Raw genomic sequence first — 18611 nt, forward strand, 5'->3', positions numbered from 1 at the left:
CCAGCGTGTGTTTTTCTGTCAAGTGGACAGGCTGGCATTGGCTGGCAGCCGGGGCTGGGATCGGGGCCTCCTCTGTCCAGAGCCATGGAGGCCCTGGGTTTTCCCGTTGGCCGCCAAGCAAACCAGACGCAGCTGGGGATGAGCCCAAGTTCCCAGCTGTTGGCGCTTTATGCCATGGTTGGTGGGGGAGGCTCTGGCTGGCTGGCAAAGTGGCTCCAGTGAGCAGACGAACCAGGGTTCTGGGCAGCCCGTCTGGGAAGGGAGCCAGGATCAAGAAGCAGTTGAGGCTAGGGGAGCTTATCAAGGGCAGGAGCTACCAGCGAGGGTGTCAGGGACCCGCTGGGAGCATTTGGCGGGGGGAGGGGGGGCAGTGGGGGTGTAGAGAGCTGGAACTCACCTGCTTTTAATACATGTGACTTCTAGTTAGACACATGCACCCCTAACCCAAGGAACACGGGAAAAGAGGAGCCGCTGGCTCCTTTGCGATGTTATTTATTTTCTTGCTCTGCAAATGTTTATTGAACATTTCTGAGATTTTAAGAGATTTTGTTGGCTGCTCCTTCTTGTTTATTGCATGTGGTTTTTCAGCTCATCCTTTTCACTAAACGGCCAAGTGCTGGAAAGTGGGAATGACCTCATGGCGTGTGGACAGAAGGGGCCACCTCTACTCCCAGCCCTGCTTTCTGGGCCCTCCCATCATACCCCTTCCTGGGACGGAGGGGTTAACAGGCTGCAATAACACGCCCACAAGGGTGGTCTTGGCCCGCACATCTGCTCCTGTAGGGTCAGGACGCACATCTTGCCTGGTGGCAGAAGGCCGCAACTACTTCTGTCCATCCTGTGCTGTGGGTGGGTGGATGTATCCAAGACTTAGGAAGCAGGGAGAGCATCTTATGAGCTGACTCAAAGGTGTTTCTTCCTCTTTCAACTTTTCATAAGTCAGTTTTTATTTTTTGAGACAGGGTCTCATTCTGTTGCCCAAGCTGGGGTGCAGTGGTAGGACCTTGGCTCACTGTAGTCTCTGCCTCCTGAGTTCAAGTGATTCTCCTGCCTCAGCCATCCAGGTAGCCGGGATCACAGGCGTGCACCACCACCCCTGGCTTATTTCTGTAATTTTTGTAGAGACGGGGGTTTCACCATGTTGCCTGGGCTGGTCTTGAACTCCTGAGCTCAAGCGATCATCCTCCCAAAATGCTGGGATTACAGGCATGAGCCACTATGCCCAGCCCATAAGTCAGTTTTTGAAATATAAAAGTGGTATAGGCTAGATGTAACAAAAAACAATCAAATGATACAAGAGCTTATAAAGTCACATGGCAAGTTCCTCCCCACCAATCATGCAGTGAAGTGAGGGTCACGTGTGTCCTTGGAAGCGTCGCCTCCAGTTCTTGCAGGGGAATGTTTTCCTAAAACTTTCTGAGCATTGCTCTTCTCTGCTCAAGCCATTTTAATGCACCTCAGGCAGCAAAGTCTCAGCCTTTGAGCTGTGCTCTCTGTGAGGGTGTTGGATGTAAACGAAGTCAAATCAGGGTACAGTGATGGCTGTGGCAAGTGCCATGAAGGAAGGAACCTTCATGCTTTGGTTTGAAAGACAGGCAGGCATCCCTGAGGCTGACAGGGAGATGAACCCCAAAGCCAGAGTGCTTATCCGTCAGATCTCTGCTTCATGTGTGGAGTTGCTCACTTAACACATCTTAAGTGGCTTCGTTCCATATGGCAGCAAGTTCTGCAGAAGCCTCATTTGGGTGGGGGAGTTTTATTAAACAGTTTATCATGGAGAATTCCAACTATACAAAAGTACAGCAAACAGTAAAATGGACCCTCATCTACCCATCACTTACCAACCCATGACCAATGTCTTCAGCTGTAAGAGGTTTATCTTATAGCTCCTTGCTTCCTCCCCTGCTCTCTACCTGTCTGAATTGTGTGAAGCACATCCTGGCCATAAGATCAGTTAACTTCTTAGAATTTCAGTATGTTTCTCTGAATGTTTTAAATGCCACTATTACACCTAAAGAAATCGACAATATCAAAAAGTAGCAGCATACCTTTAAAAAAGTATTAAAACATACGAAGTGTAGAAGTCGTAATTGCGCAGCTTGATGAGTTTTCACAAACACACGTTAAGTACTCTTTTTGGGGCAGCTCTGTCATCTCTAGCAATTACGAGTTGTCCCTGGCAGGGGTTTCGGTGTGCCCAGGAAACAGACTGAGGACATGACTGGTGCCCGGCTGCACTATTGCAGGATCTCTGGAGTCCAGAGTGAATCAAGACGGTTTTAGAAGCAAAGTTCCCATTTTAACACGTAACGGTTAAGGACCTTGAGTAAATCATGAGTTCCAAGCTTCAGTTTTAAGTGGGGATTAAAAGCTTCTTGCAGGTTTGAAGGAGCATTTGAATGACACACGATACAAACGGAATTATTATACATATAAGCATATGCCCTATAAATATATTTGTTACCGTTTTGTGACGATTAATCACGTTTATTCAGTGCACTGGCCCCGGAATGATTCCTTTACACACATTTTGTCATGTAATGTTGAAACGTGTGTCCAGCATCTTGTTTGGTGCTGAGTTTTAATTTTCTCATTCCAACATGGCTTTGCTATGCTTATTTTGGAGCCGAAGGCCAGAGAAGTTGAGACACGTAGCTAGGTTTACCCAGCACCTCGGTGGCGGAGCTGGCATCCCAGCCGTGCCCTGAGCCGTAGACCCGGCTCCCTCTGGCGGGTCTCCAGGGCACTGGCCCTCCTCCAGCCCGACCGCGCTTGGGCCTTGGGCCTTTCCGTAGTGCACAGCTCCGCCCCCTCGAATGCTATAGGACTCCGCCTCTCTGCCGGCTTCTCTAGGCCAATCACTGAGGCCTTAGACTAACAGAAGGCGGGGACAAGGCGGGGCTCTCACGAGATTGCCAGCCGCTTCCAGCCACTGATATGAGGAGGCGTGGAGATAGACAGCGGTACCACCCAATAGGCGTGAAGCCGAGGCCGGTATGAGCCAATGCGGTCGGGAGGCGGGGCTTGGGTGTGTGTCGAGGGGACCCTGTGGTTAGCAGCCGCTATCGCAGCGTCGGATGTGCAGGGCAGCAGCCGCCGGCGTCCTCGGATGTTGTGTTACCCGCCACCATGAGCTACACAGGTGGGCCTGGCAGGGTGGGGTCGGGCTCTGCGTGGGGGATGGGACAGGGACGTGCGGATGCCGCACCAGGCTTGCCCGCACCTCCCCTGGGGCCCCTTCACTGCCCTCCCTGCGGTCACAAAATGGCGCCGCTGGCCCGTCGCCTCAGGGTCGCTTCTCACGCCTCGTTGCCTCAGCTCTCTGTGCCTGCAGCCGGCGTCCCGGCTCCCGGCCGCCTGAGGTCTTGGCTTCTGTCGCCTGTGTCCGTGGGCCCGGGCCTCAGCGCGCGAGGTCTCCGCCACCACCACCTCAGTCCCTGGCCTGCGCTCCTGGACCTCGACGCCTTAGGTTTCCCTTTCTCAGGCCTTGGTCCTTACGAGCAGTCAGCAGGCTCGGCTGCCGTCGCCATTGTCGCGTCCTCCCCCGCGCAGTTTCTCTGCAAAAACGCCGCAGCTCTACACCCCCATCCCGATCCCACCCACCACCCCCTTTTGTCTATTTCAGAACTGGGAGAGGCGCCAGGCCCTAGGGGGATAAGTAAATATTGGAAAGGTTTGGGCTGAGCGGGGAGTCTTGGGCCCCTAGGGGGCTGAACTGCAAGGAATGACAAGGTTCCACGTTAATTTCCTCTACCTCTGTCAAATGAACCGTGTCTGGTGCAGATTGGGTACTGGGAATACGGACAAGACTTCATCAAGCAGCTTAGAGGCGAGGACGGATCTTAATAGGCAAATAAGCGAGTGCAGGATATATTTAGGGTGGTCAGTACCGTGCGGGGGTCGCTCCACCACATGGAGTGGTTGGAGCCCTCTGTAAAGAGGTGACATTTGAGCAGAGATCTAAATGGAGTGAGAGAATAAAGATATCTGGCCCAAGGAGCTTTTGCTGTAAAAGGCTTACGGGCAGGAACTGCCTGGCTTGTTAGAAGATCAGCCAAAGAGGCCAGTGGGAGGCCAGTGGGATTTGAAAGGGAGAGTGGGTGATAAGATCCGAGAGCCCCTCTCCGCCCCCCGCAATATGCTTGGGCGACTGTAAATCATCACTGGGTGAATTGCCAAGGCCTCCTGGGTTTCCCTTGGCAGTGACTGATGAGGATTCTCAGCCAGGAGACTTAGACTAGGCCTCCCCATTTGATGGGGGTATTATAGGCTTGAGCGTGTGTGGTTGCCAGGTAACCTGCATTCTACTTGGAATGTTGAGAACTGAGAATGGAACATGAGTCTCTGGAGCTCCTTTGTAGACCACTTTATGTTTGCATAGGCAAGAAGGTAGTGCCAGTCCCCTCTACCCTGGCTCCCAGGTCAGGAGCTTTCCAAGAACCCCAGTTTTTCTAGCAACCATCCCCCAGCCCAGTGGCTTCTCAGCCAGGGGTGATTCTGCCCCCAGAGGACATCTGGCAATGTCTGGAGACATTTTTGGTTGTCACATATGGGAGAGGAAGTGCTGCTGGTATCTGGTGGATGGAGGCTTGGGATGTTGCCCTGCTATGGTATACACAATGACACCTACTGCAAAGAAGTATCTGGCCTCAAACATCAGCAGTGCCCAGGTTGGGCAGCTCTGCTAGAGCCTTTCTGTAACTTTCCTAGTTCAGGAGGAAAGACTATAGGGTTGTTACGACATCTCTGGGATTGGAATATAATTCTCACCAAGTCTTACCAAGAACTGGAAGACAGTTTCATGGTTTTTAAAAACAGGACTGCTGAAGAAACCAGAAGATGAATGGTTGGGTGCTGTGGGGTAGCTGAGTAATGGAGCTCTTTTTCTTTAATAGATGAGGAAACTGAGTTACAAGGTCACTAATGACCCAACCTGAATTCCAGCTCTAGACTTGTAGGCTGTAGTTCTGGGTTTGGGTGGGCACTGAGATAGCCAAGCTAATAAAGTAATGATTCGTTTTTCCTTTATCCTGATAAACTGAAAACCACAGTAATTTATAATGTGAGTCGTCCCCTTTTAAGAAGTAGGGCACTAAAGTCAAAGGCATTTTAAGTCACATTTCAGACAACTACTAGCTTTAAGAGTAAGTCCTAGAGGCCTCAAAGCAAATGTTAACCATTATTAAACATAAAAGGTGACTAATAAATCTTTCTATTAACTCGCCCTGCTTTTGAACCCAGTTACTTTATACGTGGGAAAGGAAGCTGCATCTCTAGCACTGAGAGGGGAAGAGGAGAGCAGTGGAAAACAGGCCAGAAATATCCAGAATCAGGCCCTCAAACAAAGATCTGAAATGCTACCGCACTTGTCACAGAAACATTTATTGTCTTACACAGTTTCCTTATGTTTGGAATGGACAGGTGATTTCGCTGGGTGGTTCTAGCTTGGAATATCATGAGGTTACATTTGGGATCTCTATCTGGACTAGAGTCATCTGAAAGCCTGACTGAGGCTGGAGGTCCCACCTCCAAGGTGACTTAAACTCCCATGCCTGGCGGGCTGATGCTGGCCGTTAATTCTTGGCCCCATGGATCTGTCCCTAGGGCTGGCTGCTGGCGAGTCCTCACAATATGGTGGCTGGTTTTCCCCAGACTGAATGATCCCAGAAAGAGCAAGGCAGAAATCCCAGAAGTCACACTCAGTCATTTTCATAAATCTTATTGGTTGCACTGGCTACCTCTATTAGTTGGGAGGGATCTACATAACATTAAGAGGCAAGAATGATTGGAGACTATCTTGGAGGATGGTTGTCACCCTACTCTTGGCTCAGATAATAAAGGTTGGAGGCAACCTAACCTAATTCCAATTATCCTTTAATTTTTGGCACTCTCTGTTACTCCTTCAAATAAGACTCTTTTTTCTAGATCAGGCACGGTGGCTCACACCTGTAATCTCAACACTTTGGGAGGCCAAGGCAGGAAGATTGCTTGAGGCCGGGAGTTTGAGATGAGCCTGGGCAACACAGCAAGACTCTTTCTCTATAAAAATTAAAAATGAAAAGTTAACTATGCAAGATTGAGGCTGCAGTGAGCCATGATTGTGCCACTGCGCTCCAGCCTGGATGACAGTGAGACTCTGGGAGGTTTGCTGGAGCCCGGGAGTTCAACATTGCTGAGTTATGATCATGCCACTGCACTCCAGCCTGGGCAACAGAGCAATATCCTGTCTCAAGAAAATATATACTCTTTTTTAAAAAGGAAAAAGAAGGAAAAGTATAAAACGGAGAAACTTTTGTTTTGTTTTGTTGAGACAGGGTCTCACTATGTTGCCCAGGCTGGAATGCAGTGGCGCCATCATAGCTCACTGCACCCTTGCCCTCCTGTGTTCAGGTGATCTTCCCACCTCACCTCAGCCTCCCAAGTAGCTGTGACTGCATGTGCATGCCACCATGCCCGGCTAATTTTTTATTTCTGAGATGAGGTCTCACTATGTTGCCAGGCAGGTCTTGAACTCCTAGGCTCAAGTGATCCTCCCAACTCAGCCTCCCAGAGTACTGGTGTTACAGACATGAGCTCCAGCATTTGGCCTGCTTTTGTTTTTTGTTTTTGTTTTTGTTTTTGTTTTTGAGATGGAGTCTCGCTCTGTCGCCCAGGCTGGAGTGCAGTGGCCAGATCTCAGCTCACTGCAATCTCCGCCTCCCGGTTTCACGCCATTCTCCTGCCTCAGCCTCCCGAGCAGCTGGGACTACAGGTGCCCGCCACCTCGCCCGGCTAGTTTTTTGTATTTTTAGTAGAGACGGGGTTTCACTGTGTTAGCCAGGATGGTCTCGATCTCCTGACCTTGTGATCCACCCGTCTCGGCCTCCCAAAGTGCTGGGATTACAGGCTTGAGCCACCGCGCCCGGCCCTGCTTTTGTATTTTTGAGCAAAACAAGTTGACAAGAGAGATTGATTAAAAGCAAGGAGTGTTGCTGCAGAACTAGAAATCCATGGTCTCAGAGTGAGAGGATCGCTTAAGCCCAGGAATTCAAGACCGGCATGGGTAACATAGTGAGACCCTGTCTCTCAAAAAAAAAAAAAAGAAAAGAAAAAAGAAAACAAAAATTAGCTGGGCCTGGTGGTGTGTGACTATAGTCCCACCTACACAGGAGACTGAAGTAGGAGGATTGCTTGAGCCCCAGAGTCTGAGGCCATAGTGAGCAGTGATTGTGCCACTGCACTCCAGCCTGGATGACAGTGAGACCTCCTGTCTCTAATAAAAATAGAAAGAAATCCATGATCTGACACTTAGCTTTATAGGGCCATATAGGGCATATTTTATTTTTTCATCCAGAGCTAATCAGGCTGGTAAATTGTACCAAGAGAACACTTTACAAACCAGCTAAGAATTTAGAATGGGCTCAGTGGCTCACATCTGTAATCCCAGCACTTTGGGAGACCCAGGCAGGCGGATCCCGTGAGGTTGGGGGTTTGAGACCAGCCTGACCAACGTGGAGAAACCCCGTCTCTACTAAAAATACAAAATTAGCTGGCTGTGGTGGCGCATGCCTGTAATCCCAGCTCCTCAGGAGGCTGAGGCAGGAGAATCGCTTGAACCCGGGAAGCAGAGGTTGCGGTGAGCAAAGATCGCACCACTGCACTCCAGCCTGGGCAACAAGAGCGAAACTCCATCTCAAAAAAAAAAAAAAAAGCCGGGCGCGGTGGCTCAAGCCTGTAATCCCAGCACTTTGGGAGGCCGAGACGGGTGGATCACGAGGTCAGGAGATCGAGACCATCCTGGCTAACATGGTGAAAACCCATCTCTACTAAAAAATACAAAAAACTAGCCGGGCGAGGTGGCGGGCACCTGTAGTCCCAGCTACTCGGGAGGCTGAGGCAGAAGAATGGCGTAAACTCAGGAGGCAGAGCTTGCAGTGAGCTGAGATTGCGCCACTGCACTCCAGCCTGGGCGACAGGGCGAGACTCCGTCTCAAAAGAAAAAAAAGAATTTATTCATAATAGGAGCCAAAACTGGCTCTAGAAGGGCCTGTCCTGCGATCTTTGCAGACAGTATTGTGGAGCAGAATGTCCATGTTGTGCAGGGGACAGAGTTAGAGCAGAGATTGCCGTTGATCTTGGAGGGTTTGATGGATCGTCTTTCCTTCCTAGGGAAGAACCAGGGCCCCTCTCGCCTGAACAGACACAGATGTTTTGCTCAGCAGCTTGCTGACTGTGTTCTTGTAAGGGTATGGTAGGCTGTCATTTGCCGTTGCAGTACTCGCAGACCACATTACCTGAAGTCTGAGGCCATTTTACTGCTGGCCCAATTGCTGAAAGAACAAGTTTCCAGAAGCTAGTCAAGCCAACAGTGGAGACCACAGGGTCTGGGTACTTCTTACATTATAAGGCTTTCCCCTGGGTGAACTCTTCAAAGCTGCTGTCAGTATTTCTTATGGATAGCTATTAACCAACAATGCCTGGATTTCAGGCATCTCAGGAAGGTCCAGATCCCTGGAAGGAATCCATTTCAATGGATTCCTACTCTCTTTACTTAGGGAAGGTAGAAGACTGGGTCTGTGTGTCCTCGGTTTTATCCTTCCTCAGGGCCCAGTCCCTACTCTGGAAAGTAAAGATGAAGTTGGGTTCACAGCTCCTTCTTTGGAACCCTTGGAGCTAGATGTATTTTGGAATTCTAGCTTAAGAGAAGTCACGTGGGGCCCTGTATTTAAATACATTAATTCTGTACTAAGTAGGACAAAGAAAGATTATAAATGTCCTCACAGGTGAAAACAGCTGCAGCGTGAGTTTTGGCACCACACTGATAGAAAACACTTGGTCTTTAGACCCTTTTGTGTCTGGGGGAATTGCAGAGTAAGGGATCTTGCCCACCTGCCCTTCTTATCTGTGGTGAGGATGAGATGAGATCATTGCAGATAAATGTTCTTGGCATCCTGCAGGGAAAGCACTTGTTCAGTGTTGGCTGCTGCTGCTGTGGTTTTAAGAGATAAAATAGACTGTCAACGAGTAAGAGAACGCCTACCCAAGGGGAAGGCACTTCTGTAGGTTTTTGATATAAACAAGCTGTTAGAGGCAAAGACTTTAATTTTCAGGTCATGAGTTGGCTCTGATGGGAAAGGCAAATCCTGCCTCTTATGGTGTCTGTCAAAATTTCAGTGCTGAGAGAAAATTATTCAAAAATATGTATTTCTGGCTGGGCACGGTGGCTCATGCCTGTAATCCCAGCACTGTGGGAGGCCGAGGTGGGTGGATCACAAGTTTAGGAGATTGAGACCATCCTGGCTAACACGGTGAAACCCCATCTCTACGAAAAATACAAAAAAGGAGCCGGACGTGGTGGCACGTGCCTGTAGTCCCAGCTACTCAGAAGGCGGAGGCAGGAGAATCGCTTGAATCCGGGAGGTGGAGGTTGCAATGAGCCGAGATCGTGCCACTGCACTCCAGCCTAGTGTGACACTCCGTCTCAAAATAAATATATATGTATGTATTTCTAACTGTAGAGGTTTTTTTTTTTAATGTAGTTTTAAAGCAAGTGGCAGGATTAGGATTAAGCATAGTTGGCCGGGCGCGGTGGCTCAAGCCTGTAATCCCAGCACTTTGGGAGGCCGAGACGGGCGGATCACGAGGTCAGGAGATCGAGACCATCCTGGCTAACACGGTGAAACCCCGTCTCTACTAAAAATACAAAAAACTAGCCGGGCGAGGTGGCGGGCGCCTGTAGTCCCAGCTACTCCGGAGGCTGAGGCAGGAGAATGGCGTAAAACCCGGGAGGCGGAGCTTGCAGTGAGCTGAGATCCGGCCACTGCACTCCAGCCCGGGCGAAAGAGCAAGACTCCGTCTCAAAAAAAAAAAAAAAAAAAAAGGATTAAGCATAGTCTGTAGGAGCAGTGGTTTCTGATAGAGGTAGAAGTTTTCCTTACTTGACACTAACTCATTTTATTTATTTATTTATTTATTTTGAGATGGCGTCTTGATCTGTTACCCAGGCTAGAGTGCAGTGGCACAATTTCCACTCACGGCAACCTCCGCCTCCTGGGTTTAAGAGGTTCTTCTCCCTCACCCTCCCAAGAACCTGGGATTACAGGCAGGCGCCACTATGCCCAGCTAATTTTGGGGTTTTATTTTGAGACAGAGTCTTGCTCTGTTGCCCAGGCTGGAATGCAGTGGCATGATCTTGGCTCATTACAACCTCCACCTCTTGGGTTCAAGTGATTCTCCTGCCTCAGCCTCCCGTGCAGCTGGGACTACAGGCACACACCACCACGCCCAGCTAATTTTTGTATTTTTAGTAGAGAAAATAGGGTTTCACCATATTGGCCAGAACTTCTGACCTCGTGATCCACCCACCTCAGCCACCCAGTGCTGGGATTACAGTGCTGGGATTATGAGCCACTGCACCCGGCCTAATTTTTGTATTTTTGATAGAGATGGGGTTTCACCATGTTGGCCAGGCTGGTCTTGAACTCCTGACCTCAACCAGTCGACCCCCGTTGGCCTCCCAAAGTACTGAGTACAGGCATGAGCCAGTACTCAGCCCTAATTCATTTTATGTTGAGAAACAGTTTGAGAGTTGAGAAGATAGGAAATTTTATGTATACATAATAATACTTATTTCCATATGAACATGCCAACCCCAAAGAATTACTTTTAAGAAATAATTGTTTTTTGTTTTTTATTGAGACAGGGTCTTGCTCTGTCACCCAGGCTAGAATGCAGTGGCGCAGTCATAGCTCACTGCAGTCTTGATCTTCTGGGCTCAGGTGACACTCCCACCTCAGCCTCCCAAGTAGCTAGGACTACAGGCATATGCTGCCACAACTGGCTTTTTTTTTTTTTGTATTTTTTGTAGAGACAGGGTTTCGCCCTGTTGCCCAGGCTGGTCACCTTGGCCTCCCAAAGTGTTGGGATTAGAAGCATATTTGCCTGTAATCCCAACCTGGTGGGGATTCACCTGATGGGGTTTCACCATATTCGCCAGGATGGTCTCGATCTCCTGACCTCGTAATCTGCCTGCCTTGGCCTCCCAAAGTGCTGCCCAAAAGAGGCAATATTTGCCTTTCCCATCAGAGCCAACTCATGACCTGAAAATTGCAAATAGCCACCCAGCCCAGAAATAATTGTTATACACACTTTTTAATGGAAAACCAAAATATAAAGCAGTTTGTGTTTCAGATTTAGGACAGGGTCTAGAGAGGGGGTATTATTTGCTTTAACATGGTTTGGAAGCTAACCTCCATCCTTGTTTGAATTCCAAGTGGCTCACCTTTCAGGGATTTGAATAGTTTCCTCATTTAACAGAATGATAACTTGGGTGTTCATTTATCAAAATAGGCTGCTGACTTAAATGTTTAAAAATTTTTATTTGGGGCCAGGCTCTGTGGCTCATGCCTGTAATCCCAACACTTTGGGAGGTTCAGGAGGGTGGATTGCTTGAGTCTAGGAATTAAAGACCAGCCTGGGCAACATGATGAAACCCCATCTCTACAAAAAATATAAAAATTAGCTGGACATGATGGCATGAACCTATAGTCTTAGCTACTTGGGAGGCTGAGGCAGGAGGATCGTTTGAGCCTGGAAAGTCGAGGTTGCAGTGAGCCGTGATCATGCCACAGCATTCCAGCCCAGACAGAGTGAGACCCTGTTTTTAAAAAGTAAATAAATAATTTTTTAATTTTTAATCTAGTCCTCCTGGTATAGCAAGTTAAACATAACCTGCCTTTCCATTAGTTAATATTTTCTGACAGTCTAATTAAACTGTGGAAGCCAGAGGTTTTGATGGTTTTCATTGAGAGAAGGGCCTGCTGGCAATCCCATACCAAAGGTTAGGTAGTCTCAGGTCATTTCCCTGTGACTTGCTTGGGGAAATTAACCCCACTGTCTTTATGTCTAGGCTTTGTCCAGGGATCTGAAACCACTTTGCAGTCGACATACTCGGATACCAGTGCTCAGCCCACCTGTGATTATGGTAAGTGTGGGCCTCTGGTGGGAACAAAAGTGTTCTGCAGAGCAGTTCCTTGTCTTCTTAGTTGCCTTTGGCTTTGCTGTCATCCTGTCATGCTTTTTTAAACCTAAACTTGTGTGAAATGGTGTGGCCATTTGAATAGCTAGTGCTTCCCTTTCAGACAGTTATGGGAAAAGTAGCTGTGTTCCTGAGCAAGTTAGGCTGTTTGACAAAAGGCCTGGCTTCAGATCCCCATGGGAGAGGGACTGGGAGTCAGAGTGACCAGTTAAAGTCCAAAGGAGGGCACAGCGGCTCACGCCTGTAATCCCAGCACTTTGAGAGGCTGAGGCGGGTGGATCACCTGACGTCAGGAGATCGAGACCATCCTGGCCAACATGGTGAAACGCCATCTCTACTAAATACAAAACATTAGCTGGGCATGGTGGCACCCACCTATAGTCCCAGCTACTCAGGAGGCTGAGGCAGGGGAATCGCTTGAACCCTGGAGGCAGAGGTTACAGTGAGCCGAGATCACGCCATTGCACTCCAGCCTGGCAACAGAGCAAGACTCCATATCAAAAAAAAAAAAAAGTCCAAAGGATTGGTCCAGGAGAGAGCAAGCTATTAACTTAGTCCCAGCATAGTGGGTGTCCTTGCTGTGGGAGAGAGGCTGAGTATGTGAATCTGGCAGCTTTCGGAGACTCAGCCAGGCCACCTCAAGCCAGCAGGCTCCACACACATAGAGTTGAGTGAAGATCTCTGATTGAGTTTTCCAGTGTGAACAGAAACACTTAATTAGCTAATTCAGAAGTAGCCACCAGTAGGATTCACAGATGCTGTTTTATCTGTTTTGTTTGTTTGCTGTGGCAGCCCGGAACTGCTGATAAAGCTGGTCTTTGGTTGTCTGTGACTCTAGGGGTGTCTGTTGAGAAGGAGCCCTCTTTGGAATTAACAAGGATAATGTCTTAATTACTGAGATGGGTAATTTCTTTTACTACCAAGATCTGGGGAAAGACTGATCCTATGCAGCTAACATGCCCTCAGGGATCACTGCGTAAAGGGACTTAAGTAAGCTTCCCAAGTAGCAGCAGCTAGTCCCAGAAAAAGGGAAGACTTAAAATATTTTGAGGCCGGGCGCGGTGGCTCAAGTCTATAATCCCAGCACTTTGGGAGGCCGAGACAGGCGGATCATGAGGTCAGGAGATCGAGACCATCCTGGCTAACACGGCGAAACCCCGTCTCTACTAAAAAATACAAAAAACTAGCCGGGCGGGGTGGCGGGCGCCTGTAGTCCCAGCTACTCGGGAGGCTGAGGCAGGAGAATGGCGTGAACCCGGGAGGCCGAGCTTGCAGTGAGCTGAGATCCGGCCACTGCACTCCAGCCCGAGTGACAGAGTGACACTCCGTCTCAAAAAAAAAAAAAAAAGAAATTGGGTGAGAAGGTATCAGGTGTTTCATAAATGAGGAGAAACTTGGTTTGCTTGGCTTCCCTGTCCTGCCCTCCCTGCCTCTTCCTTTCATCAAATATAGTCCCTAATTGTACATCCTTTTGAATTCTTTTCCCTCTGGGTTACGTATTCTGAGTACATGCCATTTCTCGGATGTGCCATTTACAAATGTTTTCTCCCAGACTGTGGCATGTCTATTCTCTTGCCAGTATCTTTGAAAGAACACAAGTTGTTAATTTTGAAGCCGAATTCAATCTTTTCTTTAATAGATGATAATTTTCCTTTTATATCTAAGAAATCTATAAGATTTTTCTTTTGAATTTTCTTTTAGGTGTTTTAGTTTAAGGTTTTACATTTAGTCTGTGACCCATATTGAGTTAATTTTCTACAAGGTGTGCAGTATAAGCTAAGGTTTCTTCTTCTATTGCATATAGGTATACAATTGTTCCAGCACCGTTTATTTAAAAAGAAAAAAAACCGAACTATTTTTTCTTTCTTTCTTTTTCTTTTTTTTTTTTTTTGAGACAGAGTCTTACTCTGTCCCCCAGGCTGAAGTGCAGTGGCCCGATCTCGGCTCACTGCAAGCTCCACCTCCCAATTTCACGCCATTTTCCCTCCTGAGCAGCTGGGACTATAGGCGCCCGCCACCACGCCAGGCTAATTTTTTTGTATTTTTAGTAGAGACGGGGTTTCACCGTGTTAGCCAGGATGGTCTCCATCTCCTGACCTCGTGATCTGCCTGCCTTGGCCTCCCAAAGTGCTGGGATTACAGGCGTGAGCCACTGCGCCTGGCCTCTTTCTTTCTTTCTTTCTTTCTCTTTTAAGACAGAGTTTCGCTCTTGTTGCCCAGGCTGGAGTGCAGTGGTGCAATCTCGGCTCACCACAACCTCCACCTCCAGGATTCAAGCGATTCTCATGCCTTGGCCTCCCAAATAGCTGGGATTACAGGCATGTACCACTATGCCCAGCTAATTTTTGTATTATTAGTAGAGACAGGGTTTCACCATGTTGACCAGGCTAGTCTTGAACTCCCGATCTCAGGTGATCCGCCTGCCTTGGCCTCCCAAAGTGCTAGGATTATAGGTGTGAGCCACCACGCCAGGACTATTTTTTCTCTATTGAAATGCCTTTGTACCTTTACTGAAAATCAGTTGGCCATCTACTGTGGCTCTATTTCTGGACTCTTGGACTCTCATTCTGTTCCATTGGTCTATACATCTAAACTTCATTCAGCAGCACAGTCTTTTTGTATTTTTAGTAGAGACTGGTTTCACCATTTGGCCAGGCTGGTCTCAAACTCCTGACCTCATGTGATCCACCTGCCTCGGCCTCCCAAAGTGTTGGAATTACAGGCCTGAGCCACCACGCCTGGCCCAGCAATGCAGTCTTGATTACTGGATAGTAGTAATCTTGAAATATTAGTCCTCCAGGTTTGTTCTTTTTTCCAGAATTGTTAGTTTCTTTGCTTTTGCATGTAAATTTTAGAATGAGTTTATCAAGTTTTTTAAAAATTCGTGCTGAGATTTTGAGCAAGAGAGCCTTGGGTCTATAGATCTATCAAGTCTGTAGAATCTATAGGTTAGTTTGAGATTAGTTTGAGAAAATTGACATCTTAACAATATCAGGTCTTCTGAATCATGAATGCAGTATGTCACTTTATTGATGTAGGTCTTTGATTTATTAGTGTTTTGTAGTTTTCAACACAGATCCTACACATATTTTGTTAGATTTACACTTAAGTTTTTCATGTTTTTAATACTATAGTGAATGATACTTTTAAAAACTTCCAATTCATTGCTGATATGTAGAAATTTGATTGCCATTTGATTTGTAGGTTTACCTTGTAATATTTGAAATTTGACTTATAGATTGACCACCTAATAAACCTTGCTAAGCTCACTTATTCTAGTAGCTCTTTTGTAGATCTTTTTGAGATTTTTTTTACATACATAATTGTGAAAGAATAGAGATGGATTTATATATTTTTCCTTCTGGCTTGAATTGCAAGAACAGTATAACATTTAAATAACGTTTTGAGAAACAGCCAAGATCCTACCATGTTAATATTTAATTTTTGTCAGCTCACTAATTTTATGTAGTTTAATACTTTATATGTGGATAGAATTGTGGATCCTGCTTTATTTTATTTGTTTAAGATATGGTCTCACTCTTGTCGCCTAGGCTGGAGTGCAGTGGCACAATTTCAGCTCACTGCAACCTCCACCTCCTGGGCACAGGTGGCCCTCCCACCTCAGCCTCCCGCATAATTGGGACTACAGGCATGCCCTACCACGCCCAGCTAATTTTTGTATTTTTTGTAGAGACAGGGTTTTGCTGTGTTGCCCAGGCTGGTCTCAAACTCCTGGGCTCAAGCGATCGGTCTGCCCCACTTCCCAAAATGGTAGGATTACAGGTGTGAGCCACTGCACCTGACTGGTCCTGCTTTATTTTAAAGCCACATAAGGCACAGTAAATTATTTTTTTATGCTTACATGAGTAGGTAGGCTATAATCTGATTAACTATTACCTTAAAGTTGAGTGTTAAATTGTTTTCTATTTTTGGTCCATAAATATCACATACTGTGACCATGTCCTTTTTTCTTTTAAAAATTATGTCCTTGGCCAGGTGCAGTGGCTCATGCCTATAATCCCAGCAGTCTGAGAGGCTGAGATGGGAGGATCGCTTGAGCCCCCAGGAGTTGGAGACCAGCCTGGGCAACATAGTACAACCCTATCTCTACAAAATATATAAGAAATTAGCCAGGCATGGTGGCACATGCCTGTAGTCCCAGCCACTCCGGAGGCTGAGGCAGAAGGATCACTTGAACCCGGGAAGTCGAGGCTGCAGTGAGCTGTGATCACACCACTACACTTCAGCCTGGGGGACAGAGCAAGACTGTGTCTCAAAAATATATACGTACATATATTTTATATTTTTATATAATATATATATATCCTTAAAGATACATATATATATATATATATATATGTATTTTTTTATGCCGTTAACATTTCCTTTGTCAACCATGACCTCATTCCTTCTGGGGATGGAAATGAGTTGGGGGATTCTTTCAGAAAGGGCAGGTCTTGAGGAGTCCCTAAACGCCAGTCTGGATGAAGGCTTCCTTCTGAAGGGACCCAGCTGGGATGTCCATTAAGGAGTCTGGGTTGCTCCAGGCGTAGCAAGTGGCACGTAGTGAGTGTTTACCTGGAGGGACTCCTGAGAGTTGCCCATCGTGGGAGGCCCTGCCTGTCCTTAAAACGTAAAGTGATGTTCACGGAGTTGTTGCCTGCTTTCTTTCCTTGTGCCTCCTCACTCTGTTCTGGCAGATCCTCAGCAGGTGAAGCTTGCAGTGACCACATTGTAGCCTCACAAGCAGAGCTCTGATGGATCTGCTTTTGCCTCCGTATCCTATTTTCTTTTTCTTTTCCTTTTTCTTTTTTTTTGAGAGAGAGTCTCACTTAGTCGCCCAGCCTGGAGTGCAATGGTGCGATCTCGGCTCACTGCAACCTCCACCTCCCAGGTTCAAGTGATTCTCCTGCCTCAGCCTCCCAGGCAGCTGAGACCATAGGCGCACACCACCATACCTGGCTAATTTTTGTATTTTTAGTAGAGATGAGGTTTCACCATTTTGACCAGGCTGGTCTCGAACTCCTGACCTCGTGATCCACCCGCCTTGGCCTCCCAAAGTGCTGGGATTACAGGCATGAGCCCGACTCCTATTTTCTTTTTTTTTTTTTTTGAGACAGAGTCTCGCTCTGTCGCCCAGGCTGGAGTGCAGTGGCCGGATCTCAGCTCACTGCAAGCTCTGCCTCCTGGGTTTATGCCATTCTCCTGCCTCAGCCTCCTGAGTAGCTGGGACTACAGGCGCCCGCCACCTCGCCCCGCTAGTTTTTTGTATTTTTTAGTAGAGACGGGGTTTCACCGTGTTAGCCAGGATGGTCTCGATCTCCTGACCTTGTGATCCGCCCGTCTCGGCCTCCCAAAGTGCTGGGATTACAGGCTTGAGCCACCGCGCCCGGCCCCTATTTTCTTTAGTATAGCTAATGCCCACTGTCCCTGGTACAAACAGACAAACAGTCACTTGGCCAGGTATACAGTAGCTACCTGGGCTACCTGTGTGTTGTTCTATTTTTTTTTTTTGAAATGGAGTTTCACTGTGTCACCCAGGCTGGAGTGCAGTGGTGCAATCTCACCTCACTGCAATCTCTGCTGCCTGGGTTCAAGCAATTCGTGTGCCTCAGCCTCCTGAGTAGCTGGGACTAAAGGTGTGTGCCACCTCACCTGGCTAATTTTTGTATTTTTGGTAGAGTCAGGGTTTCACCATGTTGGTCAGTCTGGTTTCAAACTCCTGACCTCAGGTAATCCGCCCACCTCGACCTCCCAAAGTGCTGGGATTACAGGTGTGAGCCACCACACCCAGCCGTGTGCATTGTTCTTTATGTGGCTCCGCCAGCCTCTCTTGCCTGTCAGAATGGCTCCTTAGCCACTCTTTCCTCAGCTACCACTCCTGACTTACCCTTGCTGCTATCTGGCTGTTAGCGTCTCCCTTACCGATAAGCAGATCTCCATACCTGAGCAGTGCCTGGGACTGCAAGCGTCTGTTCCCTGTGCTCGGGGTATACATAAACAAATGGATGAGAAGCCTCTGTTTCAGTTTCTCCAGCCCAAGAGTTTTTGTTTTGTGAGCTCTCTTGTTAAACATAGTGGTCATCAGCAGTTCCTCAGCTTCTCTCTGATTTCTCCCATTCTTTTTGTGCACCGGGTTGTGGAGGAACCCGAGTGCAGGACAACAGCCTGCCTATTCTGTCTGGCTCATCTTTTCAGTTGACTTATACTCTTCCTGCTGTGGTCTGGCTTCTGCCACTTACTGCCCTGCTGTCTGTCTCACTGAGCTTCGGTCCCCTGCCCTGGATTGAGCATGTCCTCTGTCTGCAGGGCAGAGATAACATGGAATGGGAAACAACTGTTGGGTCTCACCAGAGACCCAGGGAAAGGGGTCACCTGCTCTGTGCCCTCCTTTGGGGAGGAACTGTGTGTTTGAGTTCCCAGGGGACTTTACGCTTTGTCACTTCTCAGTGGCTTTATGTTCCTGAAGGAATGAGGTTTTATCATGTAGTGTGATTGAATCCAGAGCATATTAAGTTGATAATCCGGATCGTTCTCTCCACAGCTTTTCTCAAGTAAGGGGTTGCTTCTTGGGCTTCTCTCACTGATGTGTTCC

General features: G+C 47.8%; 1 protein-coding gene across 3 annotated transcripts in view; it reads left to right on the forward strand.

Annotated features, from left to right (window-relative positions):
• The first annotated feature begins 2955 nt into the window (after positions 1–2955).
• Positions 2956–18611, forward strand: part of AKAP8L (A-kinase anchoring protein 8 like) — a 37259-nt gene continuing 21603 nt past the window's right edge. Inside the window, exons 1-2 of one of the 3 annotated variants that reach the window (XM_033198407.1) lie at positions 2956–3142; positions 11888–11962. In XM_033198407.1, the coding sequence (XP_033054298.1) occupies positions 3130–3142; positions 11888–11962 (88 nt within the window). In that variant the 5' untranslated portion in view covers positions 2956–3129. The remainder of the gene's footprint in view (positions 3143–11887; positions 11963–18611) is intronic. The other 2 variants (XM_033198406.1, XM_033198405.1) reach the window with 2 other exon arrangements.

The sequence above is a fragment of the Trachypithecus francoisi genome, unplaced genomic scaffold, assembly GCF_009764315.1.
Source record: "Trachypithecus francoisi isolate TF-2019V2 unplaced genomic scaffold, Tfra_2.0 Lachesis_group5, whole genome shotgun sequence".
NCBI lineage: Eukaryota > Metazoa > Chordata > Mammalia > Primates > Cercopithecidae > Trachypithecus > Trachypithecus francoisi.